Source organism: Arvicola amphibius, chromosome 12, assembly GCF_903992535.2.
Source record: "Arvicola amphibius chromosome 12, mArvAmp1.2, whole genome shotgun sequence".
Classification (NCBI taxonomy): Eukaryota; Metazoa; Chordata; class Mammalia; order Rodentia; family Cricetidae; genus Arvicola; species Arvicola amphibius.
Window position 1 is genome coordinate 150,229,453 of NC_052058.2, and position 25,411 is coordinate 150,254,863.

The 25,411-nt window shown below is 52.1% G+C and overlaps 1 protein-coding gene across 2 annotated transcripts; it reads right to left on the reverse strand.

The window, feature by feature from the left end:
* Positions 1-9,816: 9,816 nt before the first annotated feature.
* Positions 9,817-24,603, reverse strand: Mfge8 (milk fat globule EGF and factor V/VIII domain containing). Of its 2 annotated transcripts, XM_038313658.1 has the most exons (10): positions 24,452-24,603; positions 21,425-21,547; positions 21,013-21,144; positions 18,932-19,015; positions 18,525-18,706; positions 18,004-18,159; positions 17,241-17,385; positions 12,720-12,904; positions 10,685-10,834; positions 9,817-10,582 (listed from the first exon to the last, which is right to left on the reverse strand). In XM_038313658.1, exons 1-10 carry the CDS (start codon positions 24,522-24,524, stop codon positions 10,445-10,447), a joined length of 1,368 nt encoding a protein of 455 aa, XP_038169586.1. In that variant the 5' UTR covers positions 24,525-24,603; the 3' UTR covers positions 9,817-10,444. The 2 variants fall into 2 exon arrangements, with proteins under 2 accessions (XP_038169586.1, XP_038169587.1); XM_038313659.1 differs by lacking the exon at positions 18,932-19,015.
* Between the last annotated feature and the right edge of the window lie 808 nt (positions 24,604-25,411).

A 25,411-nucleotide genomic window follows, 5' to 3' on the forward strand; every position in this document is an offset into this window, starting at 1 on the left:
CTGTGTGAGTCTGAACTGTCTGCAGCTGTGATGTGGAGATCATGACCCTCGCCTGGTTTATTTCTCCCCAGCAGGTCCTGGTTTGCTCCTACAATGACAGGATTCTAGATACAGGCCAAACTGCCACTGAACAGAAAAAAAGCCTGTGCAGTGTCTAGGCCCGCGGTGAGAACTACCAGAGAGGACACACTGTGATGTTCTTTCTCCAATCTGCTTGTTCCACAGCAGCCAAACGCACAGAATAGGGATCCACAGCTCCCCCCCCCCCTCCAGCACGGACATCCTTTATGGCCCAGGAACAAGCACCCTTGCACTTAAACCACCACGCGCTGAGTAGTTATGAACTTAGCTCAGTCTCGCTGTGTTGAAGGTCCTCCCTCACTGCACACTGTCACAGTTCGAGTGTGACATGACCTCTTAAGCTGTGCAAATAAATTCTTGGTCCCCGTCTGGTGGTGATGTTTTAGGAGGTTGCAGAATGCACTCCAATCACGAAATCGTAAAATTTCCTGGAAGCATTGTGAGACTTGGGGGTTTGTTGTGTCACGTGTGTGCAGTTGTCTTTGGAGACCAGAGAAAGTGTTAGATCTCCGATAGCTGGAGTTACAGGCAGTGGTGAACCACCCAACATGAGTGCTGGGAACTGAACTCAGGACCTCTAGAAGAACAGAAAAGTGCTCTTGGTGGCTGAGCCCTCTCTCGCGCCCTGTCCCTTTTAAGTTTTTAACTGTGATTGCATGGTTCACAAACATGAACTATGTAGATGACCATGTCATATCTCAGTATCAAAACGTTACACACACCTGCGCAGGTCTTAGATGGAGGAAGTGTGATTGTGGAGCATGAGTCCTGGGGACTCGATCCAAGGCCTCACGCATGCTAAGCAAGCATGCTCTACGAAACGAGCTATGTCCCCAGTGCGGTGTTTCTGTGTTACTAAGAAGAAAGTCAATGCAAAGACGCCCAAGGTCACCCTGCTTGGACGGTCAGTTGGAATTTGAACCCGGGTCAGCTCCAAAGCCTGGAGTCACCATGCAAATTGCAATGAGAAGATTGTGGGGAACCTGCTGTAGAGTTCTCCCTAAAACTCATTTCCTTTCCCTTCCATTAGACTTCAACTTGGAAATCAAGAGGGAAACAGGCTGAAACATCAGCAGCTTGTGAATATAGATAAAGCTGGGTGGCCCAGAACCACCTCCCCACAGACCACCCTGGCCTCTTAGAGCTGAGACCAGTGCTCCCAGGTAGGAAGTCAGCCTGCAGGTGCAGGTACTTCTGCCACACAGCGTCCTTTGTATCCTTAAAAAAAAAATGTGCATTGTTGCAAAATTACACACTAAAAAATTACAGGGTTAGAGGAAAATAGAGCATGAGACTTCAGCACCCAGTGCTAAAAGGAACAAAGGCTAAAAACCCCAGTGTCAAAACCACCCACAAACATGGCCTGATACCACACACCTGTAATCCCAGTCCTAGGGAGGAGAGGGAGTCCCAGGCTGGCCCCAGGCTACACCGAGAAAGCCTGTCTTTAAAAACAAGCAAAGCCAGGAATGGAGATGCAGGTTTATAATGGGAGGTGGAGGCCAGGAGTATCAGGAGTTCAAGCTCATCCTCAGCTCCATAGCACAGTTTCAGGCAATCCTGAATGACACCACATCTGGTCTTGAGAGAAAAAGCAAAGCAAAAACCACATATTCTCTACCGACTCAGGGACAGAGGGCAGGTCCTCCTTCCGTGGAGCAAGTATTTTCTCTTTGTTGATGGAACGCCTTGGAGTGCACTAACATGGCTAGAAGCCAGTTTGGTTTCCAGCACCCACATGGTGGCTTACAACTATCTGTAACTCCAGTTCCAGGGAATCCAACACCTTCTTCTGGCACATGGGGTACACATAGATACGTGCAAGCAAAACACCCATGCACCTAAAATAAATAGAGCTCTAAAAAGAAGGGAGTGGGTGGGGAGGAGAGGAGGAGGAACTGAGCTTTCCAAAATGAGAAGTATGACCAGGCCTGGGATGTCATTCCAGGATGGACCACTTTGCCTGACATGCCAATGCCCTAGATTACATCCCCCCTCTTCTATATGTTGCTTTTTAATTCAGGATTGTCTTGGCATATCTTCATCTTATTCCTGGTTTTATTAGAAGGTTTTTGGTGCTAAATTCCCTTGAACCAAGCACATGGGTCCACTACCCTCACCCTCAGTCAGTATCCTTGAGTTGGGATGGTGGAAATTGATTTGGGAATTCAGATTATCAAGGATTCTGAAAGACCACCATGTTTTTGCTTCCATCTTGTGCTTCACCCACAAGAGCCTGGGTGTAGACGGAAGACAGTTCGTTTCCCGACTGCCCAGACCCCAATAATCACACAGAAATTATATTAATTACAACACTGCTTGGCCTATAAACTCAGGATTCTTATTAACTAACCTTTACATCTTAAATTAACCCATTTCTATCATTTTGTGTATCGCCACGAGGCTGTGGCTTACCAGGTAAAGTTCCAGCGTGCCCATCTCCTTTGGCAGCTACAGTCTCCCTGACTCTGCCCACTCTCTTTCTTTATCACTGTTTGGATTTCCCACCTGGCTTCACTCTGCTAAGCCATTGGCCAAAATAGCTTTATTCATCAACCAATAAAGTAACACATATACAGAAGGACATCCCACATCATCTCCCCTTTCCTGTCTAATTAGAAAGAAAGACTTTCACATAGTAAAATTATATATACAAAACAGTTATCAAGCAAGAATTATAGTTATGATATTTCTTTGTGAGTCTAAAGTTTTATATTTATCTTTTATCATAACTAAGAAAAACTATAATTATAACTATCTAGTCTTCAACTCCATCAAAGACCCCAGGAGGATATAATATTACCTAAGTAAACAGGAAGTGCATTGTAAGCAACTTCCAAAACTCTAGAATTGACAGAGACATCTCACTGCCTGGACAGTCACCCAAAGTTCTTCTGTAACATTAGGGCATCCATCTTCAGCCTATAGGCCCACAGTATCCAGCAGACTTTTCCATGAAACAGGAAATTTGAAAGACTGTTTTGCCACTATTGGCAGTTTGTCAGTCACTTTCTTCTGTATCCTGCAGAATGTCTGGCAGACTCTTTCATGAAGCAGGAACCCTGAAGGACTATCTCACCTTTAGGCAAGTTCGGCAGTCATTTTTTCTGTGGGTCCTGCATACACAGTTTATACAGCATACCATCAGCAGTTCAGGTAAGAGCAGTTTCTTGCCCAAATGGCTAGCCTTGTCATATTGAAGGAAAATTCCATAACGAGTTTCTTCAATGCCCATCAACCTCTCTGAAGTAATTGGTGCTGCCAGAAGCAGACATGTCTCACTGTCAAGTCTAACTTCTTAAAACATTTTAAATGCCATCTTTTGTAGGCCTTTTCCAGGTTTGAAGAATAACTATCCATCTGAAATCTATCTCTGGACATCTAGAAAAGCTAATTAATGTGACGACAAGCTTGATTATCATAAATGACTATCTATTAACCTGTAATTTTTTAATTATATATTACATTTTTAAATGAGCTGCACAAGGAGCAAAGATACACATATAACAAAATTGACCTTAAATTTGTATCACTAAACCAAGATCCATACCAATGCAAAGCGTTCGCCTCTATAGCAGCGGGGTAGTGGGGCACACCTGTGAATTTGCTAAATGAAGTTAGGTGCTTTCTGTCAGCCTTCATCAGAATTCACGTAAGAAACTGCTCCTCAACAGTCAGAAATCTCCAGATACTCGCGTACTGGTGAAAACTACTGCCACGTCAATACGATTCTCCATTACACCATCCTTGTTTTCCCTATAGACTATGAGTTCCCAAGGCTGGCTTTCCCAGCCTCAGAGACCCTGGCAACACTCACCATCTCCAGCCTGGGCCCCAGTTTTTCAATGAACTTCTACATCTAGCACCTTCTACAGCCCTCCCAAGAGGCCCCCACATCATACTTGGCAAGGAGAACTTTTTATTCTCTCTATTTCATCCACAAGTGAACAGAGACACAGAGATACTACTACCCAAAGGCCACACAGCCAGGAAATGATAGAGGTGGGATTCTTTATAGCTGATGTGAATTGTGGCCTGTCCTTCAACTGTCCATATGCCTTCCCGGCTACAGTTACACTAGCGTCAGAATCATCATCCCTATTGTACAGACAAGAAATCTGAGGCTCGGTAGTGCTAAGTAGATGCATGCCTCTAGGGTCACCCTTAGGAAGATGAAGGAGCTGAGATCTGACCTCATTTCCTCAACAAATATTCAAGCATCCACCACGAGGCAGGCAGAGTTCTAGGCAGTAGGGATTCAAAACACAATGCCTCTGGGCTTCCCAGTCTACCAGCAGTGATGGCAGGCACAGACGTGACTGCAAATGTGATAGGGGGAGATGGAGCAAGAGGACAGGCGCTTACTTATTTACTTTCAGAATAGGGCCTCACCTAGCCCAGGCTGGCCTTGAACTCTTCACATTACTGAGGGTAACCTTGAACTCCTGATCCTCCTACCTCCACCTCCCTAGTGCTGGGATTACAGGTCTGTGCCACCATGGCCAGTTTATGGGGTGCTTGGGATAAAGTCCAGGACTTTGTTGAATGCTGGGCAAGCATTCTACCAACTGAGCCATACTCTGAGCCCTGGGTGTCCCTTGACCCTAGGTCAGGAAGACTGTTGAGAAGATGGGAGGCTTGAGAATCCTGGGAGAAGAGCGTGAGCTGCAGAGAGAGCCAACAGCAGGAAGAGTTCAGAGGTCAAAGGAGCTGGAGTCCCAGGGGCATCAGGAGGCAATGCCCCTGTGGTTGCCACAGGCCCTGTCACACATTCCTTTGGAGTTTTTAAGAAGGAAGCCATGAAGAATCGTCAAAAGATGCACGGCATGAACCTGATTGACAGTTCTAAGAGGGTGGCTCTGGGGGACTTGTGACCTCCAATCAAATGTGCTTCATCAAAACCCTCCCACACCAGACACAAAAACAGCCTCTCCCCAGCCCTTCTCACCTCAGCTGTCCTGAGCACCCAACTCCACTTATGTCTGACTTTATCAGCACTGTGGAGTGTGTTACGCTAGCCCTGCAGGGGTGTGCCCTTCCACCAGGGAGGTGCTGGGACAAATGAAAGAAGTTAGCAAGTGAATACGTGTCCGGTGTCCAATAACCAACCACGCAATAAGGGAGAATTCATTAAACCAAAAGATATAAGTTAGATTAACTGGCTTTGAACCCAGGTTCTGAAACCATCTGGGTGACCCTGGGCAAGTCATCAGGCCTCTTGGCACACAAACCCTCGACCTTCTGAGCAGACTGAAGACAAGGGTGACCCTAACATAGTAAGGTTAATCATAGAGCAGAAGCCTGGGTGGGAGTCCAAAGCGAGGTCTCAGCCCCTCTATCACTAAGCACTCCTTATCCACTAATGCACCTCCCTCTGCTCTACGCCATCCTAGCTCAGCCATCAGCCCCTAAGAGACTGGCTGCTTGATTCTGTTCTGTCCATTTCCAACCAGTCTGTCCCTGAACAAATGCCCAAGCCTCAGTCTCTTCCTTCATAAAAGGGTCCACACGGCAGAGCACTGTCTGATGGACACAAACCCTCAAACAAGGTCAGCACCTGGGATACTGTTAGCAGCGGCCAATCTTCCTCCTTTCTCAACAACCAGGAGAAAAAGAGCCACCCTTGGCTTCTCTTCACAGTTGAGGAAAAGGTATACCACCCCAGACTTTATCCCTGACTAAATCTGAGGTTTAGAGGAAACCCGGAGGTCTTGATCACCAGTCCTCTGCTTTTCCTGGGCACTGCTGGCCGAGAAAGGTCCAAGGAGAACAAAATTAAACTGAGTCCTGATGGGGTAAGGACTAGGCGCCACCTCTACCACAGTCGCCACTTCTACCACAGTCGCAAGGCAACTGAGCCATTGATAAGTATTAGCCCCCTAGAAACCAGCAGAGGGCAGGATTGCTTCCCCCCCCCCTTCCCCCACCACCATACATCAAGTTAGTTCGGGAAGGAATTTAACATCAATGCCCCGGTTACAATCAGGCTTTATCAAGTCTTTGAAATTCTGCCATTATCACCGGCCAGGTTCTGGTGGAGGCAATAGAGGGGCGTTTTCCACCGGCATTCCAGGCCTCCTGGTGCAAGTCGCTGAGGGAGGCTGGGTGTCTCGGGCAGTCACCCCTCTCTCCGAGGGCAGAGGCGTTCCCTCGGTCAGCGCTGGAGGCCCTTTACCCAACAGGATCACAGGCAGCCGGTGACCACCCAACGAGCTGGGGGTAGGGCTGGGTCCAAATGCCTGCGCCTCTCCTTCCTGGCCTCCTCCCTGGGAGAAGCCAGCTTGCACCCTGGTTTGCCCCGGTGCACCCCACTCCCTTAGGACAGGCGCTCCAGGTGCTCGCCAGGACAAATCTGTGTTCAGAGTGGACTAAAGGCATCCTCCGCCCACCCCCACGCAGGCTGTACCCAGTTCCTACTCCCTCCTCCCGCCAGGATCTCTGGTGGCACCCGCTGCATCCCACAGAAGCCCGGAACAGAGCTGGTACCGACCTACAGAGACAGTGGGAGCAAAGGAGGCGACAAATCTCAGTATCCCGGGGATCGCTGAAGTTTTACCTCTTGATAACTCCCCAAAAGGGTCGCGTGCAAGTCAGCCCGTAGAGCTGATCACATAACAAATGAGCCCCTCAGTCTCCAGTTCCCTCTGTCCCCTGTCTCCTACCCCCACCCTTCCCGGCAACCGCGGGGTCCCCTAAGGTGAGAAGGGAGAAATTTGCATGCACAGAGACCCGGAACACAGCCACCCCAGCCACGTGTACCGTCCCCAGCAGGCTCTTCGAGGACTCAAACGCTTGGGGCCACTGCGGTACGCTGAGGCCACGGGCTGTCCAGGTCTGAAGTAGCAGAAGAATCTGGGATCCTGAATGGCCCCAAAGGAAGCGCTTCCAACAAACCTAGCGCTCCCGGTGGGCCAACCCCTTAAAGGTACACAGCCCCTTTCCCTCCCAAAGACCTGGCCTCCAGGGAGTCCAGACCCCAAATCAGCTGCAGGCTGATTGAGTTATGAATGGAGACTCACGCGTTGGGGGAAGAATTTAAAAGGGGGTGGCAGAGAAGTGTTTGTAGAAAGCGGGAGGTCCCATTAAGATGCCCAGGCTTCTTTTTTTTTTTAAAAAAAAAAAAAAAACAAAAAACCTTCAGCACTCTGCGGGTGGGCTATGACTGCCATACATGGTTCAAGAGGAGTAAGAAATGCATGCCTGTTTCCTGCAGAGAGCTGAGGGGTGACAACCTTCTGCTGGAGGTTGGGTACACGAAGAGGGCTAGCCACACACAGAGACCTGCCCCTAGGAGGTCCTGGGGTGGGGTGAGCCAGGATAGGATGGGGTATTCCTCTTGCTGGGCAGCAGACATCTGTCCCACAGGCAGACACCTCTCAGGATGCCTCTGTTTGGACAGAGTGTTTTCCTTCCTGTCCAAAAGTAGCAGTCCTGGCCTGCAGGGACTTGATGTTTCCTCAATAGAAAAACCTAAGAAGGTCCTTCAACCAGGACTAAGAGAAAGGCCACAGGGTCAGGAGCCCAGGCTTTCCTAAACACACCTCTAGATAGCCCTGACCCTCTCCTCCCCTGTGTGTGTGTATGTGTGTGTGTGTGTGTGTGTGTGTGTTTGTATACACGTGTACGTGCCTGTGTGTGTCCCAGACAGAAACAAACCAAAATACAGCTTCTATGGACTAAATTCCCTTTAAAATGAATACCAGGCCCATAGGCAAAGGGGAGCTATGAAGGTTCCCCTGCAGGTTAGGGATGGAGCTGACCCCGGGATAAACAGGATACAAGTACCCATGCGGAACTTCCTCTGCGGCTGTGGATGGGCCAGGCTTGGCGTCAGCCCTCCACACCCACTCTCCTTTAGTCCCAGCAATGCCATGGATTCAGCCTTCTCATGTTGGGGTAGCTGGCCCAATCCCTGCGTTCAGGGGCGTGGCTGCCCCAGCGGAGTAGCATTCCCCTTAAATAGGATCGGGGCGCCGGAAGGGGCCCCATTTTACTCTCCCCCGCGTACCTTTTGCTCCGCTAAGTTCCCTTATCTCCCCTTGTATTAAAAACAGATTAATTATAAAAGGACTACCGTGGTTATTTTCCTAAACCCTATAACCGCTGGTACCTTTGCCGGTACATTCTCATTTGCACTTTGTAGATGAGCAGAGGCCTGTGTCACTCAGAGCTAGGATATGAGCCATGTTTGCCTGCCTTGAAGCTTTAAGCTCCTGGCCTCTCTCCCACTTTTAAACTAGGAAAGAAAAGCCTAGACCCCTGGCTGAAGCAGGGTGGTGCTGACAGCCTCTGATGCAAACAAGACTGGTGATCAGCCAGCAGGGTCAAATGTCACACACAGCATGTGATAGGGTGGCCAGCAGGCAGAAAGAATATCAAATCTGGTTGTCTGGCGTGGACAGGAAAGGCGAAGAAAATCAAAACTCAGAGTGAAGGACTCTGGGCTAGGATCCCAGAAAACAGGCTTTCTCAAGGCTGCAGCCAACACATAAAAAGGGCTACAAAGAAAGAAAAAGGGACCACGAAACAAGCTTGGGCAATACCAGTCTCCCACGCCAGGTGGGGGAGAGGGGGTTGTGCTCCATCTGCCCACCTGCCCAGCCAGAATGACTGGCCCACAGAAATGGTTGTGTGGTCTTTGCCAGGTGCTATTTCCTCTCCTGTGAAGCAAGTTCCAAGGAGGCAAAGCCATCCCAAGCAATGTGTCAGAAAGGATGCTTCTCCCATCGCCCGCTGGTCCCTAGGGAAGGCCCGAGCAGGGCCCTGAGGGAGGACTGGGTCCAACAAATCCTGGAAAGACTAGATTCTGAATTCATTACACACAACTCCACTGAAATGCTCAAGGAACAGAAACAGGCTGATAGGCCTCAGAGTTGAGCAGCCTCCTATCCCTCCTTCATGGGGAGAACACCCCTGAGCCTCTTACACAAGCAGCCCTGGCAATAGGGGGCAGCTCTCCAGAAGAAGCACTTCCGGGTGAGTCTGATGTACTTCCGGATACACCTGTTTGTTAGCTGCTCTCCTGCTCCCTGGGGAGCCACAGAATGGCTCTGAAGCTTGGCTGAGAGGATCTTGAAAACCAGAGTGGTTTTATTTCCGTCCTTTCCCAGCCAGCTAGCCACCCCTCCCCAGATGACCAGGGCACAGGCCAGCAGAGCTCCTACTGGCCACTTCTTATAGCCCTGTGCAGAGCAGAGCCCCGCCAGAACACCCCTTCCTCCCACCAGTGGCCTCTGGGAAGTGGCATGCTCTTGACCACAATCCCTATTTGGCGATGCCTTACCCCTTCCCTGCCCAGTCCACCAGGGCCCTCTTTTTCTGTTGGGCTTCTAAAACCTTCTTTAGGCTGGCACTGACTGGCATTACAAAGAAAACAACAGAAACTGCCGAGAGAGAAACCAGCAGCCAGGCCTGGCCTACCTTCTTAGTGTGGGAAGGGAGGAGGGGCCAGTCACAGGAGCCACCTCTCTGCCAGGCCCTCCCTGGCCCTTCATCAGGTGGCAGCTGCAGGCCAGACCCAGAAGAGTTTGGAGGTAGAAGCAGGGGAAGATGTGAGTCTGGCTTGGAGGGGAGGGAAGCCTAGGCCTAACTCCACCCCAGTCTCCCCCTTGTCCTCTTAAGCTGTTTCCAGTCTGGCAAGCGACATCGGAGTATCGGGCACTGGAGAACCTGGGTAGGAGATGGAGAGCAGCCCCAGTCAGTCTGGCTTGGGCAGGGCAATGAGGAAGCACAAAGTTCCAGTGGAGAACACAAATGTATTTTTTTGGAATCAGCCTATTAAGTTGAGTAGCGAGCCAGCAGGGGGCCCCACAGCCAGCTAGCCAACCCATCAGAGCCCTCCTGTCTCTCCAGGGCCACCAGTAGTCCCCTTGTCATCTGAGGCTCCAGAGTAAGGGTCCAGAGGGGTCTCAGGAGGTAACAGTATCAGGTGACCCAAGGGGCAGCAAGCAGGCATGGGCCTCCTCTGCCTGGAGGCCTGGAATGGAACATGGGGGGAATGTGTCGTGTTCAGAGAGGGGCGGGGAACTACAGATCCCTTTAATCTGGAGTCAAGCCCTGGCAGGGAGGCTGGGACTTGGGGCAGTCGGTAGAGACATAGTCCACATATCTGGACTTAGCTCTTCTTCCCTGTGCATCTCAGACCCATCCGACTCCCCGAGAATGCCTGAGGAAAGGGGCTAGCAGGAGGCCTGTGGGGGCTGCAGGGGTGAGGGGGGGAAAGGTGAAGGGCAAGTCTGGCACCCCATCTCCCTTGTTGCCTCCAGCTCCAGGACAATCAGGAAGAAGGCAGGGCCCCGGAATGCGGGGGCGGGAGGACTCGGCCTCTGGTCTTTCTGGTCGTTTGAGCCAGAAGGACGAAGCACTAACAGCCGAGCAGTTCCAGGCGGAGGGTGATGCGGTTATGCCAGGACACAGGAAGGACGCGCACATAGCGGGCCACGAAGGGTGTCTCGAAAACGTTCTTCTTGTGTGAGTTGTTGTCTGAGTTGCCATGGAAGACCTGAAAACAAACGGGGTGTCAGGAGTACCCCATACTCAGCTCCCTCCCCACCCCTCAGAACCCCACAGTCTCCCAGGAATTGCAGCTAGACAGGACACCCACCTTGCTGGTTCCATGCTCCTCATATATGGTCCACTGCACGCCGTCATTACTGTAGGCCACTTTGTAGGATGCCACATACTGGATGTGGCCAAAGTCACGGGCCCCCTGGGTGATGATTCCTGTCACTTGCCTCTGAGTGCCCAGGTCAACCTACGGAAAAACACTGCTCTGGCTTGGAGCCTCTTCAGGAAGGTATAAAGGCAGACGGGCACACCAGGACATGACCTGTTAGGCTATTTCCTCATTGTGCTGGCTAGTCTTAAGTCAACTTGACACAGCTAGAGTTATCTGAAAAGAGGGGGCCTAAATTAAGAAAATGCCACCAAACTCGGGTGGTAGTGGCGCACGCCTTTAATCCCAGCACTTGGGGAGGCAGAGGCAGGTGGATCTCTGTGAGTTCGAGGCCAGCCTGGTCTACAAATTGAGTTCTAGGACAGCCAGAGATACAAAGAGAAAGCCTGTCTCAAAAAATTAAAAAAAGGAAGGAAGGAAGGGAGGGAGGGAGGCAGGGAGGGAGGGAGGGAGGCAGGGAGGGAGAGAAGGAGGCAGGGAGAGAGGGAGAGAGAGGGAGAGAGGGAGAGAGGGAGAGAAAGAAAATGCCTCCATAAAACCCAACTGTAGGCATTTTCCTAATTAGAGATCGGGGAGGGCCCAAGTCAGCCCGTTGTGGACGATGCTATCCCTGGTTCAGTGGTTCTGAGTTCTGTAAGAAAACAGGCTGAGCAAGGCATAAGGAGCAAGCCAGTAAGGAACACTCCTCCATGGCCTACACATCCTGCCTCCAAGTTCCCGCCCTGTTTGAGTTCTTGTCCTGACTTCCTTACAATGATGAACAGCAATGTGGAAGTGTAAACCAAACAAACCCTTTGCTCCCCAACTTGCTTTTTGGTCATGGTGTTCCATCACAGAAGTAGAAACCCTAACTGAGACACTCATCTACAAAATGAACATAAAAGTCATGTACGGTGGTGCCCACCTGTGACCCCAGCACTTGGGAGGCTGAGGATGAAGCTGAAGGCTAGTCTGGGCTACATAGCAAGACCCTGTCTCAAAATATCAAACAAGGGATACAGATCAGTGGCAGAGCACTGGTCCATCGCTCCCACGTCCTGGGTTCTATATTCCACAACAATGTAATGTAAAATATATATATACATATGTGTGTGTGTGTGTGTGTGTGTGTGTGTGAACGATCCACTTTGACACACACGAACTCCAGTACTCCAATTTAACTCCAATAAAACTCAGTGAAGTATATTTCAGAGATCCAGGCCCTGGTCAACTCTGCCAGCTCGTGCCCTAGATGTATTCTGGGGTATGATGAACAGGCTGAGACACCACAGCCTGCAGGGGTGGGACTTACTTCTGAAACCCACCCAGCAGCCTGGAGTCTTCTGTGGTCCTGAGAGAGAGCCCAAGAGCAGGTAGCTCCTAACGAAACCAAGTCTGACTGAGTACCCTGGCCCACAGACAAGTTTGTCCCTGGCTCCAACCACCCTAGGAACGGACTCCAGGACAGGCGGTCCTCAGCCAGGCTACAAGCCCAATTCACCCCCAACCAACAGGTGAGCGCCACACAATCTGTTAGGACTCAAATTTTCCCATCTGCAGCCCTTACCTCTGGTTTTCCAACCCCTCTGAGATGTCCCAGTTACACTGAGTGGCAGAACACCTACGCTTTGCTCCAGGGGTGAGGTCCAAAAGGGCCCTCTGCCATCCTGCCCCCCAGTCCCGTCCACTGGCAAGCCTTGCCCACCGTGTGGCAGCTGAGAGGATTGGTGTTAGTCCTGTGAATGTGCGTGTATTTGTGTGTGTGCGTGTGTGTACATGTATGTGTGTGATGTGTGTGTACATGTGTGTGTGATGTGTGTGTGTACATTCACATCTCTTTTCCACTTGGGGGTCTTGGTGGAAGCAGGATCAAGCAAAAAAAGGAAGCATGAAAAAAGAGAAAAGCAAAGAAAATCTAGGCTTCTCAGGAAATCCTTGCAGAGTAGGGGGTGGGGCAGAGGTCACAAACCCCACCCACTCCCACCTGTAGCCACTCCTTGTTGCTGTTGCTCTGGGCAGTCCAGGCATTGATCTTGCCCTGCATGTCCAGCCGCCCCAAGTGGGGGTACCAGCCAAAGGCACGCAGGTTCCAAGTCTTGTAGCTGCTGGAGGCTGTTATCTGGCTGTCGGGAATCGTGTTATTCTTCAGGCCCAGGGGCTCAGAACATCCTGTGGGCAAAAGGGATGGTCACCAGTACACGTAGGTACAAGACGATAAGGGGAAAAGGGCTGTGGTTTCTTAGCAGAGTTTATTTTGGTTTGGTTTGGGTTTGGTTTGGTTTTTGAGACAGTATTTCATACAGCCCAGGATGGCTTAAACTCACTCTGCGGTCAAGGATGACCTTGGACATCTGACCCTCACCTACACCTCCTGTGTGAGGGAATCACAGACACACACAACCACATCCAGATTACATGGTGCTGGAGACAGAACCCACAGGCTTCTTCTAAGCACTCTTACGGAGTAGTGACAACCCAGCTTCTGGTTTAGTCTTTTGAGCTGGGTCTAGCTGTGTTGCCCAGACTGGCCTTTGAACTCCTAGGTTCAAGAGATCCTCCGGTTTCCAGGACAAGCTGGGGCTACACGGGGAAACCCTATTTGGAAAACCCAAAAAATTCTTAGCCTCAGTTTCCCAAACAGCTGGGATGAGGTCATCACGCTCAGCTGGGCATCTTCGTGGACTAAGGAAGTCCTTCCTGCCTTCCAAGGCCAACTGCGGTCTAACCCACGCTTGGGCCCCACTGTGACTCAGTTCCAATCCCCACCCCACGCCCCAACTTGCACCTAGAAGATCACCTGAGACCTTCTGACCTGGCCAGACCGACAGCACTCCCTCCTTTTGCTCTCCGAACACAAGTGAGTAAGACACTCCCCATGCCTGGGTGCTCCCTGCCGTCACAGACTCCCTTTAGCCACACACCACACCGAACAAGTAGCTACCAACAACTTCACTCTATACATGAGCGACTTGGGCAGAGAGGTGCACTGCACACCGTGCCCGCACCTCACACATGTGATCCTGATCACCACACCACATGTGATACCATCCCCCATGCCACGACCTGTGAAGTCCTGTATGGACTTGCCACCCAGCAAGACACAGCCAACACTCCTAGCCTCCGACAGCTAGTGAGGCCCAGGAATTTCTGGAGTTCAGGGCTGCTTCTGTGTCCGTCCTTCCCATAAGATCCACTGAAGGGCCTTGGTGCACCCCAACATTTCTGGCTGGCTGGTGTGTATCCCCAGAGAGTGGCCTTTGTTTCCTTGCTCTGCCCCCAGGGTCACTCTCAGGAATGGCCCAACAGGTAAGAGCTGAGCAGGAGGTAAATTTCCCAGGAGGATGATGTGTCTCTAGACCTAGGAACATCCTCACCCCACAACTATGTGTTGTTTTAAGAGTTGGGGGGGGAGGTTAGTGAAAAGCCACACTTCCATCTGGGAAATCCACTCCCTCACTGTCCCTTAGACGCCTGCCTGCCATTTTCCTCCCAATCATGCTGAAGGGGAGTGCTGAGCCATTCCCTACAGAAGGCACAGGCCAGGCAGCCAGCAATCTGCTTCCACAGAGGTTCCTGGGCTGGGAGCTCATTCATCCTTTGGGTTCAGGACAGGGGACATTCTGAGGTGGTCGCTGCCCAGGGTTGCTCTGCAGAGACCACTCATTCTCCTCATCACCTTGGATAGCACCCTGTACAACCACCCCTGTCTGGGGCCTCCTGGAAGGCAAACTGCAGACTATGGCCTTGGGAAATGCAGGAGTCCTTGCCATCTCTATGACCCGAGGCCCTATGTAGCCTTCTTCAGAGAGCACAGGAGAGCTTACAAACAAGCAGGCTATGGTGCGCAGTTCTAGGATCCCAGTACGCGGCAAGCTGAGGCAGAAGAGTTGCAAACTTAGGCCAATTTTCAAAAAATTCAAGAGAGACTTGGGGTGTAGTTCAGTAGCAGAGTGTCTGTGTTGGCTTCAATCACCAGCACTGGAAATTAAATTAAATTAAAAATTCTGTCCCAGTGGGTCCAGGATAGAGCTAGAAGATGCAGCTGAAACACTGGTCCATGGAGTACATCCTCCTCCAAACCTAGCATCTAGTCCCTGGGCTTCTTTTATCCTCCAACAAGCCCTACCTTTGTCCTTGCAATTCTCCATCTAGAACATTCTTTCCAAGATCTCCCCGAGACTGGCTCTCCAGCTGAGGAATCCCCACAGCACCCCCATTGCCACCACTTCCTCCTCCAGAGATACAGCTGCTAGCTGACCTTTCCCCTCTTATTTGATGTATTTCCTTATTTATTTGTTTGTTACGTGTGCCCGAGGCTACGTATAAGCACCATATTTATTTATTTGTGTGTGCCTGAGCAGATGTATAAACACTGCATGTGTGCAGTACCCAGGGAGGCCAGAATCCAGGGAGGCACTGGATCCCCCGGAACTGGCCTTACACAGGTGTGAGCCATCTGATACAGGTGCCAGAAACCAAACCCTGGTCCTCTGGAAAAGCAGCAGGTACTTTTAACCACTGAGCCATCTTGCCCAGCTCCTGACCTTCCTTTTTTACTTGCTAATCTCATCTCTGACTCAAACTTCAAGAGGTCAAAGGTCTCACCTGTATTGTGAAGTGTCTACATAAAAGTTAAGTCGCTAAAGATACTGTCTGCTAAAAATAACGTTCCTGGTATGGGGAGCCTCGTGGGTTCCCAGGACACCTGGGCCTCACCCCACCCACATGGACAGTGCCCATGGACACACCCCCATCTCCAGCTGAGAAAGGAGGGGGGGCAGGCCTGAGGGGAAGCAAACGACACAGCTCTGCTCACTGGTGTGAGGCTTGGCTTTCCCCACTCTGAGTCTTAAACCACTCCTGGCTTCACTACCCAGGCACCAAAGGGCTCAAGCCAGACCTGGCTCCATCCTTTGCCAGACACTAAATCACACGACACAAACACAATACCTTCGTGGCAGAGATGATACTCTGCAGAAACACGGTTCTCTCCACCCAACTATCGGACTGTTGACACAAACGACACCATCTGACTAGCAGCTATTGAAGGGACACCAAGAAAAGCAAGCTTCCCCGGGAATCCCATGCTGGGAGAAGAAAAAGGCGTGAGAGCAGGGAATGTACCTTCCTGAAAACGATTTTATACATCCTAACAGCTTGTCAGACCTGAATGAGACAGAAGCCCAGACAACGATGAGTCAGTGGTGGGTGGGTCTAGGACTCAAGACTGCTTAGATGTGCAAGTCCCTGGCCCTCTATTTAAACTTTAAACTCACTTCAGGACCCCAGAGATGGACTTGAGGGGATCACTGGGTCTTTGTCCATCTTCCCTCATACAGTCATTGAATAAATCTCTTCCCACTTTTTACTATGAATTTGGCTGTTTCAATTGGCTTCTTGAGGACAGGTAGCCAAGTCTGACTTCTTTTGGTACAGACTGTGACCCCAAGTCTGGTAATAGAAGCATACTAGCTGAAATCCATACTTAAAAGGGGGGAGGGGCTAGACTTAATGGCACATGCCTTTAATCCCAGAACGTGAGAGCCAGAGGCAGGTGGATCTCTGTGAATTTGAGGCCAGCCTGTTCTACATAGTGAGTTCCAGGACAGGCAAGGCTATGTAAAAAGACCCTGTCTCAAAAAGCAAAAAAAGGCCAGGGCTTGGGTATGGCTCAGTGGTGGAGGGTATGTCTGGCATTCGCCAAGTCCTGAGTTGCCAGCACTTGGGGAAGGGAAAAAAAACCTAGTGAGGGGCAGAACTCAGTCTGGGTGGTGCTGGGTGGTATCTAAAATAAAGTAACAGGAAACAGTGCCAGTTATAGAGAAAGGCACAGCTGGGCTGGCACAGCAGAGTCAGCACGACAGTTACCCCGGGTGGCCAGCAGGTGGCACTGTGGCTGCAAAGAGAAACAAGCTTCAAAAGAGACCAGTGGGCCTTAATTAAATGGCAGTGTGGGTCAGCTCAACCTCTCCAGAGGGTAATCTCCCTGGCTCAGCAGCAACCCATCCCTTTGTGGTCCCCGTGTCTGTAGAAGCACCAAACTCCAAGCTCTAAGGTCCTAGAAACACCTGCATGGCTGCTCAATGCAGGTGGCAGACGCCTGAAGGGATAGCACTGTGCTCACACCCCCCAGCTGGTACCTTGGATGAACACAATACATCTATCTAGGTGTCCCTTCATTGATGCATTCATCCCTCATCAAAGATTTACTAAGCACCCACATGTCTGAGGCCCTGGAAACACAGCAACAAAGAACAATTCCCTGCAATCGAGCAATTCACTGCCTGTTCTAGAAGCACCAGGAACCAAAATAAGCAGAAATACTGAGACAGGAAATGACCATCCAAAATGCCCCGAGCAATGGACTGGCAGACAGCGCAGAGCAGGGACACCTGGCCAGGATTCTGTGGGCGCTCTCCACAGTAGTCTCCCCTCCCTCTCCCCCCTCCCCCCCCCCCAGCAGCTCATAAAGTAGGGACAGAAAGGGCCACATCTCAGCACTCACCGTGCAACTCACAGCCCAGGAGCTCGAAGCGGAGGGTGCAGCCTCGGTAGCAGGAAACAGGGTACAGCCTTATATACTGCGCCTCCAGAGCGGGACTGAACATGTTAACCTTCAGGCCGTTGTTGTCCGTGTTCCCCAAAAACTCCTAGAAGGGAAGAGGTAGGACTGGAGGAGGAAGCGGGTTTGCCAGCCCACTCCGGGACCTCTTCCTCTTCAGGCCCAAGAGGCCCAGAGGCCATCGTAGGACTGGAAGAACATATTCCCCCAGAGGCCACACAGACTAAGCCTGCAGCCCTTGCTTATGTCCTCCTCGGGGTCATCACCGCGCCCGGGCATAAACCCCTGTTCACACGGGGCTATCTAGGGCACCCCTGTGTACATCCTCCCAAGATTTCACGGTAACAATTTTCTGGCAGACAGAAATACAGACCTTCGATGGTATCTATACTGTAAATGGTGCCCACTTAGTAACTGTATCTTCACAACTGTATACTGCAACCCTGAAAAGTTCAGAGAGAGAACAGTCCAGTGCCACCGCCACCCTTACCAAGTCATGGCACTCCTTCAAGTCTCTGTTCGTATCTAGCAGGTGAGGTTACGTCCTGTAACCAGGGAACATGAGTACAATCTGGGTCTGGCCGTTTCGAGGGACCAAGGGGCACTTGAAGATTCGCCTCAACCCTATCACTCAGGATGCCCCTGCTTCTCAGTCAGTGCCAGACTCTTGGGGTGCGGACTTCGGTAGCCCCCTCTTCTGACCCACCTTGTCTCCGGATCCACTGGCATCCTGGATAAACTCGAACTTGCGTCCATCGAGGCTATAGGCCACCTTGAAGGTCTTTAGGTATTCCGCCCTCCCTGCGCGGCTGGCACCCTGCGTCATTACACCCGACACCCGCATCTTCCGCAGAAGGTTCACCTGGAGCCCGGGTCAGAAAGGTGGTCCCCTCATCATCCCGTTCTTTCCACCCAAAACCCAATTGACTAGCTCACTAGCTCCTTCTCCAAGGAGCTGGCTTTCTCCTCTGAGGTTCTGAAGTTTGTCTCTACAAAGGCCATGAGTGTCAAGAATCCCCAGAGTCATGTGGGTACCCAAGCCCCTCCGCCAAAGACCGACTCTCCTCACTCTGCCCGCCTGCTCCAGGCCCAAGGCTGCCCTCCATATACTGACACTTCAGTCACAGTCGGTCACCCATCATCCTGTATGGATCAGGGTCTAAGCCCCTGATGAAGCCACATTCATCTCCATCTTCCCCACCGCTCTGCCCTGGGTCATTTTCCTACCTGGATCCAGGGCTTGCTGTCATAGTTGCTGGCTGTCCACGCATTGACAATCCCTGTGCGGTACAGACGCGCCAGCTCTGGACCCCAGCGCTGCAACCCCATGAAACCCACATACACAGATGAGGCGGAAATCTGCGAGTCAGCAATTGCGCCCCCTTCCATGCCCAGCTTCGAGGTGCAACCTGCAGAGAGAGAGCAACTGTCAGGGACTTCATCCAAAGCTCCAGAGCCCAGCTAGGACCACAGAACAAGAGGGAAAAGAAAGTGTAGCCTCCGATGAGGACCTAGAGACAAAGAGAACCTCAGCCCCTCACTCAGAGCAGATAACACCGAGAGACACCGACACCAAGTGGAAGGGCAGATGGCATGGGAAGCCCAGGAGAGAGGGGTCAGCAGAGTTGACTCACGGGAAAAACCAGGGTTGGGGACCGGGGTGGGGATGGCTGTGGTGGACAGGTAGTCTTCCATGTTGTAGTAGATGGTCTCATTCACTGGCAAGAGAAAAGACCCGAGCTCCGTCTTCCTCAGCACGCCCAACCCTGGCTGGCCCAGGAGGTGGCTTCAGGAAGGAGGCTGCCTCGGACAGCAGTACCCCACACCTTTTGAAGATGTCTTATCTTCATCTTCTTGTGTGGGTGGTGCTAGAGATTAAGCCTGAGCACGTGGGGCAAGGGCTCTACCACTGAGCTACATCCCCAGTCCTTAGTGCTTTGAGACAGGGTCTCTCTTGGCCGCCCATGCTGGCCTTGTGATTTCTCCTGCCTCAGCTCCAATTACAGGCTTCTGGCATCACCCCTGACCCTACATGGTACTTTCTAGACTCCCACCAGCAGTTTTCTGAGGGGGGGGGGAGAATGAACACCATTTCATTTTCTTCCAGATCCTTTGCACATCCAACCACCAAATCCTTACCCACCCACCCGTCTGTGAACATGTCCCCAGCCACAGCCACATTGCCTCTGCGCCACTAGCAATGGAAATTCAGGATAGTGATCACGCCTGTTGGCAAGAGGGCCTTTCCATCTCTCTGGACATCCATGGTGGGTGGGTGCCCGGGCTTCTGCAGCCAGGGGAACCCAGGGACAAGTTACAGAATGCCAGCAGCGGAGGCTCATGCTGGGCAGGAACCACCAATCTTACAGAGAAGGTAAGATATCAAATGGGGCTGGACACCCAAGATCTGGGACAGGTCAGCCTGCGGATGGACCTTACACCTGCCATCTCCACACCACAAGGGGCCCAGAGGGGCAGCCTTGGCACTGGCACACAGACAGTATAACAAACAGAGGAGTGTGGCATTGCTCTGTGCCCGTCAGCCCTGCAGCCGCTGTGGGTACCACCTACACTCTGCTCCAGGTGCCACCATCCGGCCTAGAGCCAACTCTAGACCTGGCAGCCCAGAGAGGGCTGCGTAGCTAATTCCCACACAGGTACACCATGGTTAGCTCAGCTCCCACCCGGTAATTAGCATGTTTACCTGGCTCCACCCAGGCCTCCATCTGCCTTAGCAACCCAGAGCTCTCCCATTCTCCCCCTCAAGGATCTCAAACTCATCTGGCTTTAGTCCAGCCTTCAAAGACCAGCCTGTCACTCTGTCTCCTAAGTCAGGGGCATCCCAGGAACTCTGCCCACATTCCCTGATCCTGGGGACAAGCCCCCACATAGCTGACCCAGCTGTCCTCCTTCCATAGGTCAGCAAGCCTCAGAGACCAACATACACATACACCTGCCTGAAGGAGGGGAAGAAGCCACCTGTCCCCCCACCCCACCCCCCACCCCAGGATGTCCACTGCCTGACCTGGCTAGCTGGAAACTGGCACACACACACACTCACACACACACACACACTCACATACACACACACTCCACACACACTCACATACATACACACTCATACATACTCACACTCACACACACACCCCACCCCTTCCTCCTTCCCCTAGCCTGAACACAGCCCTTCCCATGGGACACTGAGGGTTAAGGAAAGTTCTGCTATGCTTTGGGCAGAGTTGGGGGCAGCACGGAGAACTACTGCCAACAATGTTAGCTGGCACTCACCCAGGCCATTCTGAGGCCCAGAGGATAGCCAAACAGGTCAGACAGGGTCAGCTCCTCCCCCTATGCCAGGCCTCTAGTCTTCCTATGACACAGGACAACCCCCCATGCCCAGACTGCCCCTCCTCCCTGACCAGTAAGAAGACCACAGGGTCCGGCCAGTTTCTTCTTATACTGGTAGGGACGTTCCAAGATTTAACTCTGACACTGTATGACTCTGACTCGTGGACTCAGGAAGTGGCATTCCCATGACCTCAGGGACACCACACACTTTTAATTCCACCTATAGTGACACCGGCCCTGACCTGAAGTCCCAGGAGAGAAAGCTAGACCTTAAGCCTGGTAGGGACAAAGAGGATCCTCACTGATGTTCGGCCCATTCCTCAATCTCGCCCCAAGTGCCTGGGCCCAGCTACAGACCCCTAGTACTCACTGATCTCACAGTGGATGCCCGAGTAGCCCAGAGAACACTGGCAGATGTACTGAGTGAAGATGTCTCCTCGGTGCGTGTCCTCAGTCACTTGGCATTTGCCATCATGCTGGCAAGGGTTTGGGGAGCAGGGTCCTGGAAGCAAGGAGACAGAAGACATGGACAGGTAGTCAGAAAAGGGCCAAGGACGGGCTAATGAGCAGCACGTGACCCAGCCTCATCTGATACATCCAAACCAGTCCTGTTTCTTCCCTACCCCAATCATCCTGGACCCAAGAGAATCACTGAGAAGATGAATTTGCCCTGATACTGGAAGCACTGGCTTTCCCAAGCAGCTGGGGGAGGAGGGTTCTACTGGAACAAGAGCTACCCGCTTGGGAAGTGACAGGGTAGACAGGCCACCAGAAGCAGGTACCTTTCTCAGTCTCATTGCACACAAGGCCTGTGAAGCCCTCGGGGCAGAGGCAGTAGATGTCATTGTCTTGGCCCAACAAGCAAGTCCCACCATTCAGGCACAGGCTGGAGTCACAGAAGTCACCTGCAATGGCAATCCAAACATGGTCATTTGGTAAACACTTGGAGTCCAGCTACCACGTGCCCACGCCGGGCTCCTGAGACAGGAGTTAGCTGTTATTCTCAACAAGCCAGGAACTAGGGAAACTGCTTAGCATGTGCAAGGTCCTGGATTCAATCCCCAGAACTACCTCTAAAAAAGGAAGCCGTGAACTAGAGAAACAGCTCAGGTTAAGAGCACTCGCTGATTTTCTGGGGGACTGTGGTCTAGATGCCAGCACCCACATGAGGTGGCTCACAACTGCCTAGAACTCCAACTCCCAGGGATCCAAAAGCTGCGGCCTTTTCAGACACCTGTACTCATACACACAGACCCACACAGGGACAACTGGACATAATCTTTAAAATATAAAGATGAATCTTTAAAAATAAAGGGGGTGCTAGAGAGATGGCTGGGAGATTAAGCTCTAGCAGAAAACCCTGGTTTGGCTCTCAGTACCCACATGACGGCTTCCAATCACCTATAACTTCTGTTTCAGGGGATCTGATGACCTCTTCTGACCCCTGAGGGCTCCTACATGCAAGGAGTGCACATATAACATATCCGGGCTCACAGACAATAATGCAAACAGTTTTTTAAAGAAAGACTAGGAAGGATGACAAGCTGGTGACTGAGAAAATAACATTCTAGAGAGAAGCAGATACACTGAGAACATGCTATGTTGGGGAATGGTTCAGATGTGACTGGACTTAGGCCAGATTTTGGGGGTGGGAGGGACTGGAAGAGTGACAAGTTTAGACCATATGCTGCAATCAATAGAGAGCTTTAAAAACTTCCTTAAGCCTCCCCAGTATTGGCTAGCAAGTGCCTCTCTGTCACTGTCTCTCTCTCTGCCACGCCACACACACCCTCTGAAGCCAGAGCCAAGCTGGAAAAGAAGGAAGACTAAAAACCCCACGAGAAGGCTAACAGGCCCCTGCAGTGTAGGAGGTCTGGTGGCCACAGATGAAGCCCACAGGTTAAACAATGAGGAAGCGCATTAGAGCAGAGGGAACAGAAGCTGGGGAATTTGAGAGACTCTAGGGAGCACGGACTGAGGAGGTGAAGGAAGGCTGGAGGGGGCACCAGAGCATTTGGAGAGCCCTGGGTGACCGATGTGCACTGTCCACCAGGATGGAGAACCCAGGAGAGGTGGCGTGGGCTGGGGCTGAGTTCACCTGGCCTATGATCTGAAGGACTATATGTAGCTTAGCCAAGCAGCTGGTAAACCCACACCCCATCTTCACCCCCAGAAAGGGACTGGGGGTACCCTGTCTCCAAAGCTCACCTTCCTCCCATCTTTCCAGGGTCCCCTAACACTGGCACTAACCAGTGAACAGCCCCCAGGTCTGCTGTACTGAAGAGGGTCCGCTGCACGACCTTAGTTAGCATCCTACTGGACTGGACCCGAAACTTGGCACTAGACTCAAACATAAGAGATCGCTTCTCCTCCCCACAGTAGCCCATCCAAAGCAGAAGGGGCCCTCTCCAAAGCCCAAGGCCCAGGGGAGTTCGGGCTCCCCAGCTGGAGGCAGGCAACACCATTAACAGCACCAGCCCACATAGCTCCACCTCGGCAAGGGCCTGGGGATCCTAAGGCGCTGCGGCAGAACTATTAGTCACCGGCTTTAAATAGCAGGTTAATCCCCTCTGACCTGGAAGGGCACCGTCACAGCCTCACGTGGAAGCTCCGGACTGGCCAAGGCCTAGGCACCCCGTCCCAACAAAGGCCCCTCTTCCAGCCTTCCCTACAGCTGCACGTGGGATCAAACCAAGGGTTCTGATAAGAAAACAAAGTGGAAATTGGCCCGCAGACCCCGGTTTGGTCTTAACTGTCCAGGCTGAGCTTGCATGTGAGACGGGGGAGACGCTAGCCCCTCTACCAATCTTATGGGATATCAGGGTACTGCTTTGGAACTGTCCTCTGGGCCATTTGGTCAGGGCTCAGGTTGTGAGGAGGGTGAGAAGAGGGGTGGGAAGGGTCAGGAGATCCAAGCATCTTTCCAGGAGTTCCCAGCTCGTGGAAGCTGGAGGCACGCAATGCCTTCAGCTCCATCCCAGAGGTCAGATCCTGGGCTAGACAAGAGGGCTGGGCCCAGCTGTGGTCTCTCCTGCTTTGGCCAGCCCCGTTTCTATGAGAAAACGATGGAGGGGCTGCTTGCGGAGTCCCTGAGCTCACCCGCGCCTCACATAGGCACTGCTTTCTCGAGACTCCCCAGCAGCATCCTGCAGGAGGCCCAGCCGTCTACCCGGGACCTTGGAGCGGGGGAGGAGGGCTAGGGGAGATTAAGCAGACAACCAAGGCCAGCCGGGTGGGAGGAAGCCCTCTTCTAAATTCCTGATCAGCCCCCACCTACAGCCCAGTCGCTCGCACCGGCTCCCGAGTCCTTTCTCCCCTTATCTGATCAAACACCAAACAAGTGGGGCGTAAACGTTCATTGGATTCTCCAGGCAGGAGGGTTCGGAAAAGAGTTGCGGGGAAAGTTGGTGGGAGAGGAATCCGTACGAAGAGTCCTAGACTCTCCCAAATGGAAGGACTGGAGAGTAAACACAGTTCGGTAGCCTCGTTCTACAGACGCGGTAAAGAGGCATAACGCAGCGGATTCCTTTGTTATGTGTAAGTCACATCCCTGGGGGAGGCAGGGCTGTCACCGGGTGTCCAGGGTCACCGCCCAGTGATCAAGCCACTATCACTGCTTCAAGGTCCCAGCGCAAAGCTCTCAGAGGCTGAGATCGTCCGACTCTGCAACCGAGGAGCAGCCCCAGCGCGGGTCCCCTAGGCTTTGCTCAAGTTTGTCAACAGTAGGGGTGGAGGGAGGGCGCCTCTGAGAACTTCCGAGCGGCGGGCAGAAGAGGGGCGAGGCCCAAGGGGCGGCGCGGGGGACTCACCGGACGCAGCGAAGAGGCCGGGGGCGCAGAGAAACACGCCGCACAGCGCGGCCAGCGCACCGGAGAGCTGCATGCTGCGCGGGACGCGGGAAAAGAGACGCGCACTGTTGCTGGGACCCGCGGGCTCCTGCGAACGCTTCGCTCGCGCTGGAATAAATCGGGCTCTCGGCTCCGCCCACTGGCCCACGTGCTCCGCCCAGGCCAGCCCCAGGCGGACTCTGGGAGGAGCTCCGAGACCACAGAGGGAAGAGGGAGGGCCGAAGTGGGGGTCCAACGCCTCAGCCTCCCGCCGAGCCACGCCCAGCATCCGGCCGCCAGCTCTCAGCCAGAGGCCAGGTCCCGCTTCTTGAATGGACTGGACAGGGGAAAATTCCTGAGGAGGAATTTAAAAGATAGCTCAGTGATTGAGTAGTGCTTCTCTAAGCATCCTGGAGACTCTGGATTCGATCCCCAAACCAGGAAAGATAAATTAATAAAATAAAATAATCTGGGAGTAATAGCTCATGTTTGTAGTCCCAGTATTTGGAAAGCTGGATCAGGAGGATCAGACACCAGGACCAGACAGACGGACGCCAGTGTGGTCTCCATAGTGAGTTCCAGGTTATTCTGAGCTACAGAATGGGACCCTGTTTCCAAATTTATTTGTTTGTTTAATTAATCAATTAATTAAAAAATAAAAGCCGTTTAGACTTAAAATACTAATGCTTACTCGTAATCAGAGGACAGCAAATTCAGACTACAATTGAGTACTGTGTTTCCTTTATCAGATCGGCAAGTGTCAAGTTGTTAACAGTGGAGGCTGTGGGGCAGCAGGCTGAGGCATGTGCCCTTGGACAGAGCAGAAGCCAGCTCAATTTCTTTATTTGGTAATATCTTTCAAAATGACAAATAGCAACACCTTAAGACTAGGACTTGGGCTAGTCTTACACATGTGTGCAAAATGAGACTATGCTATAACTT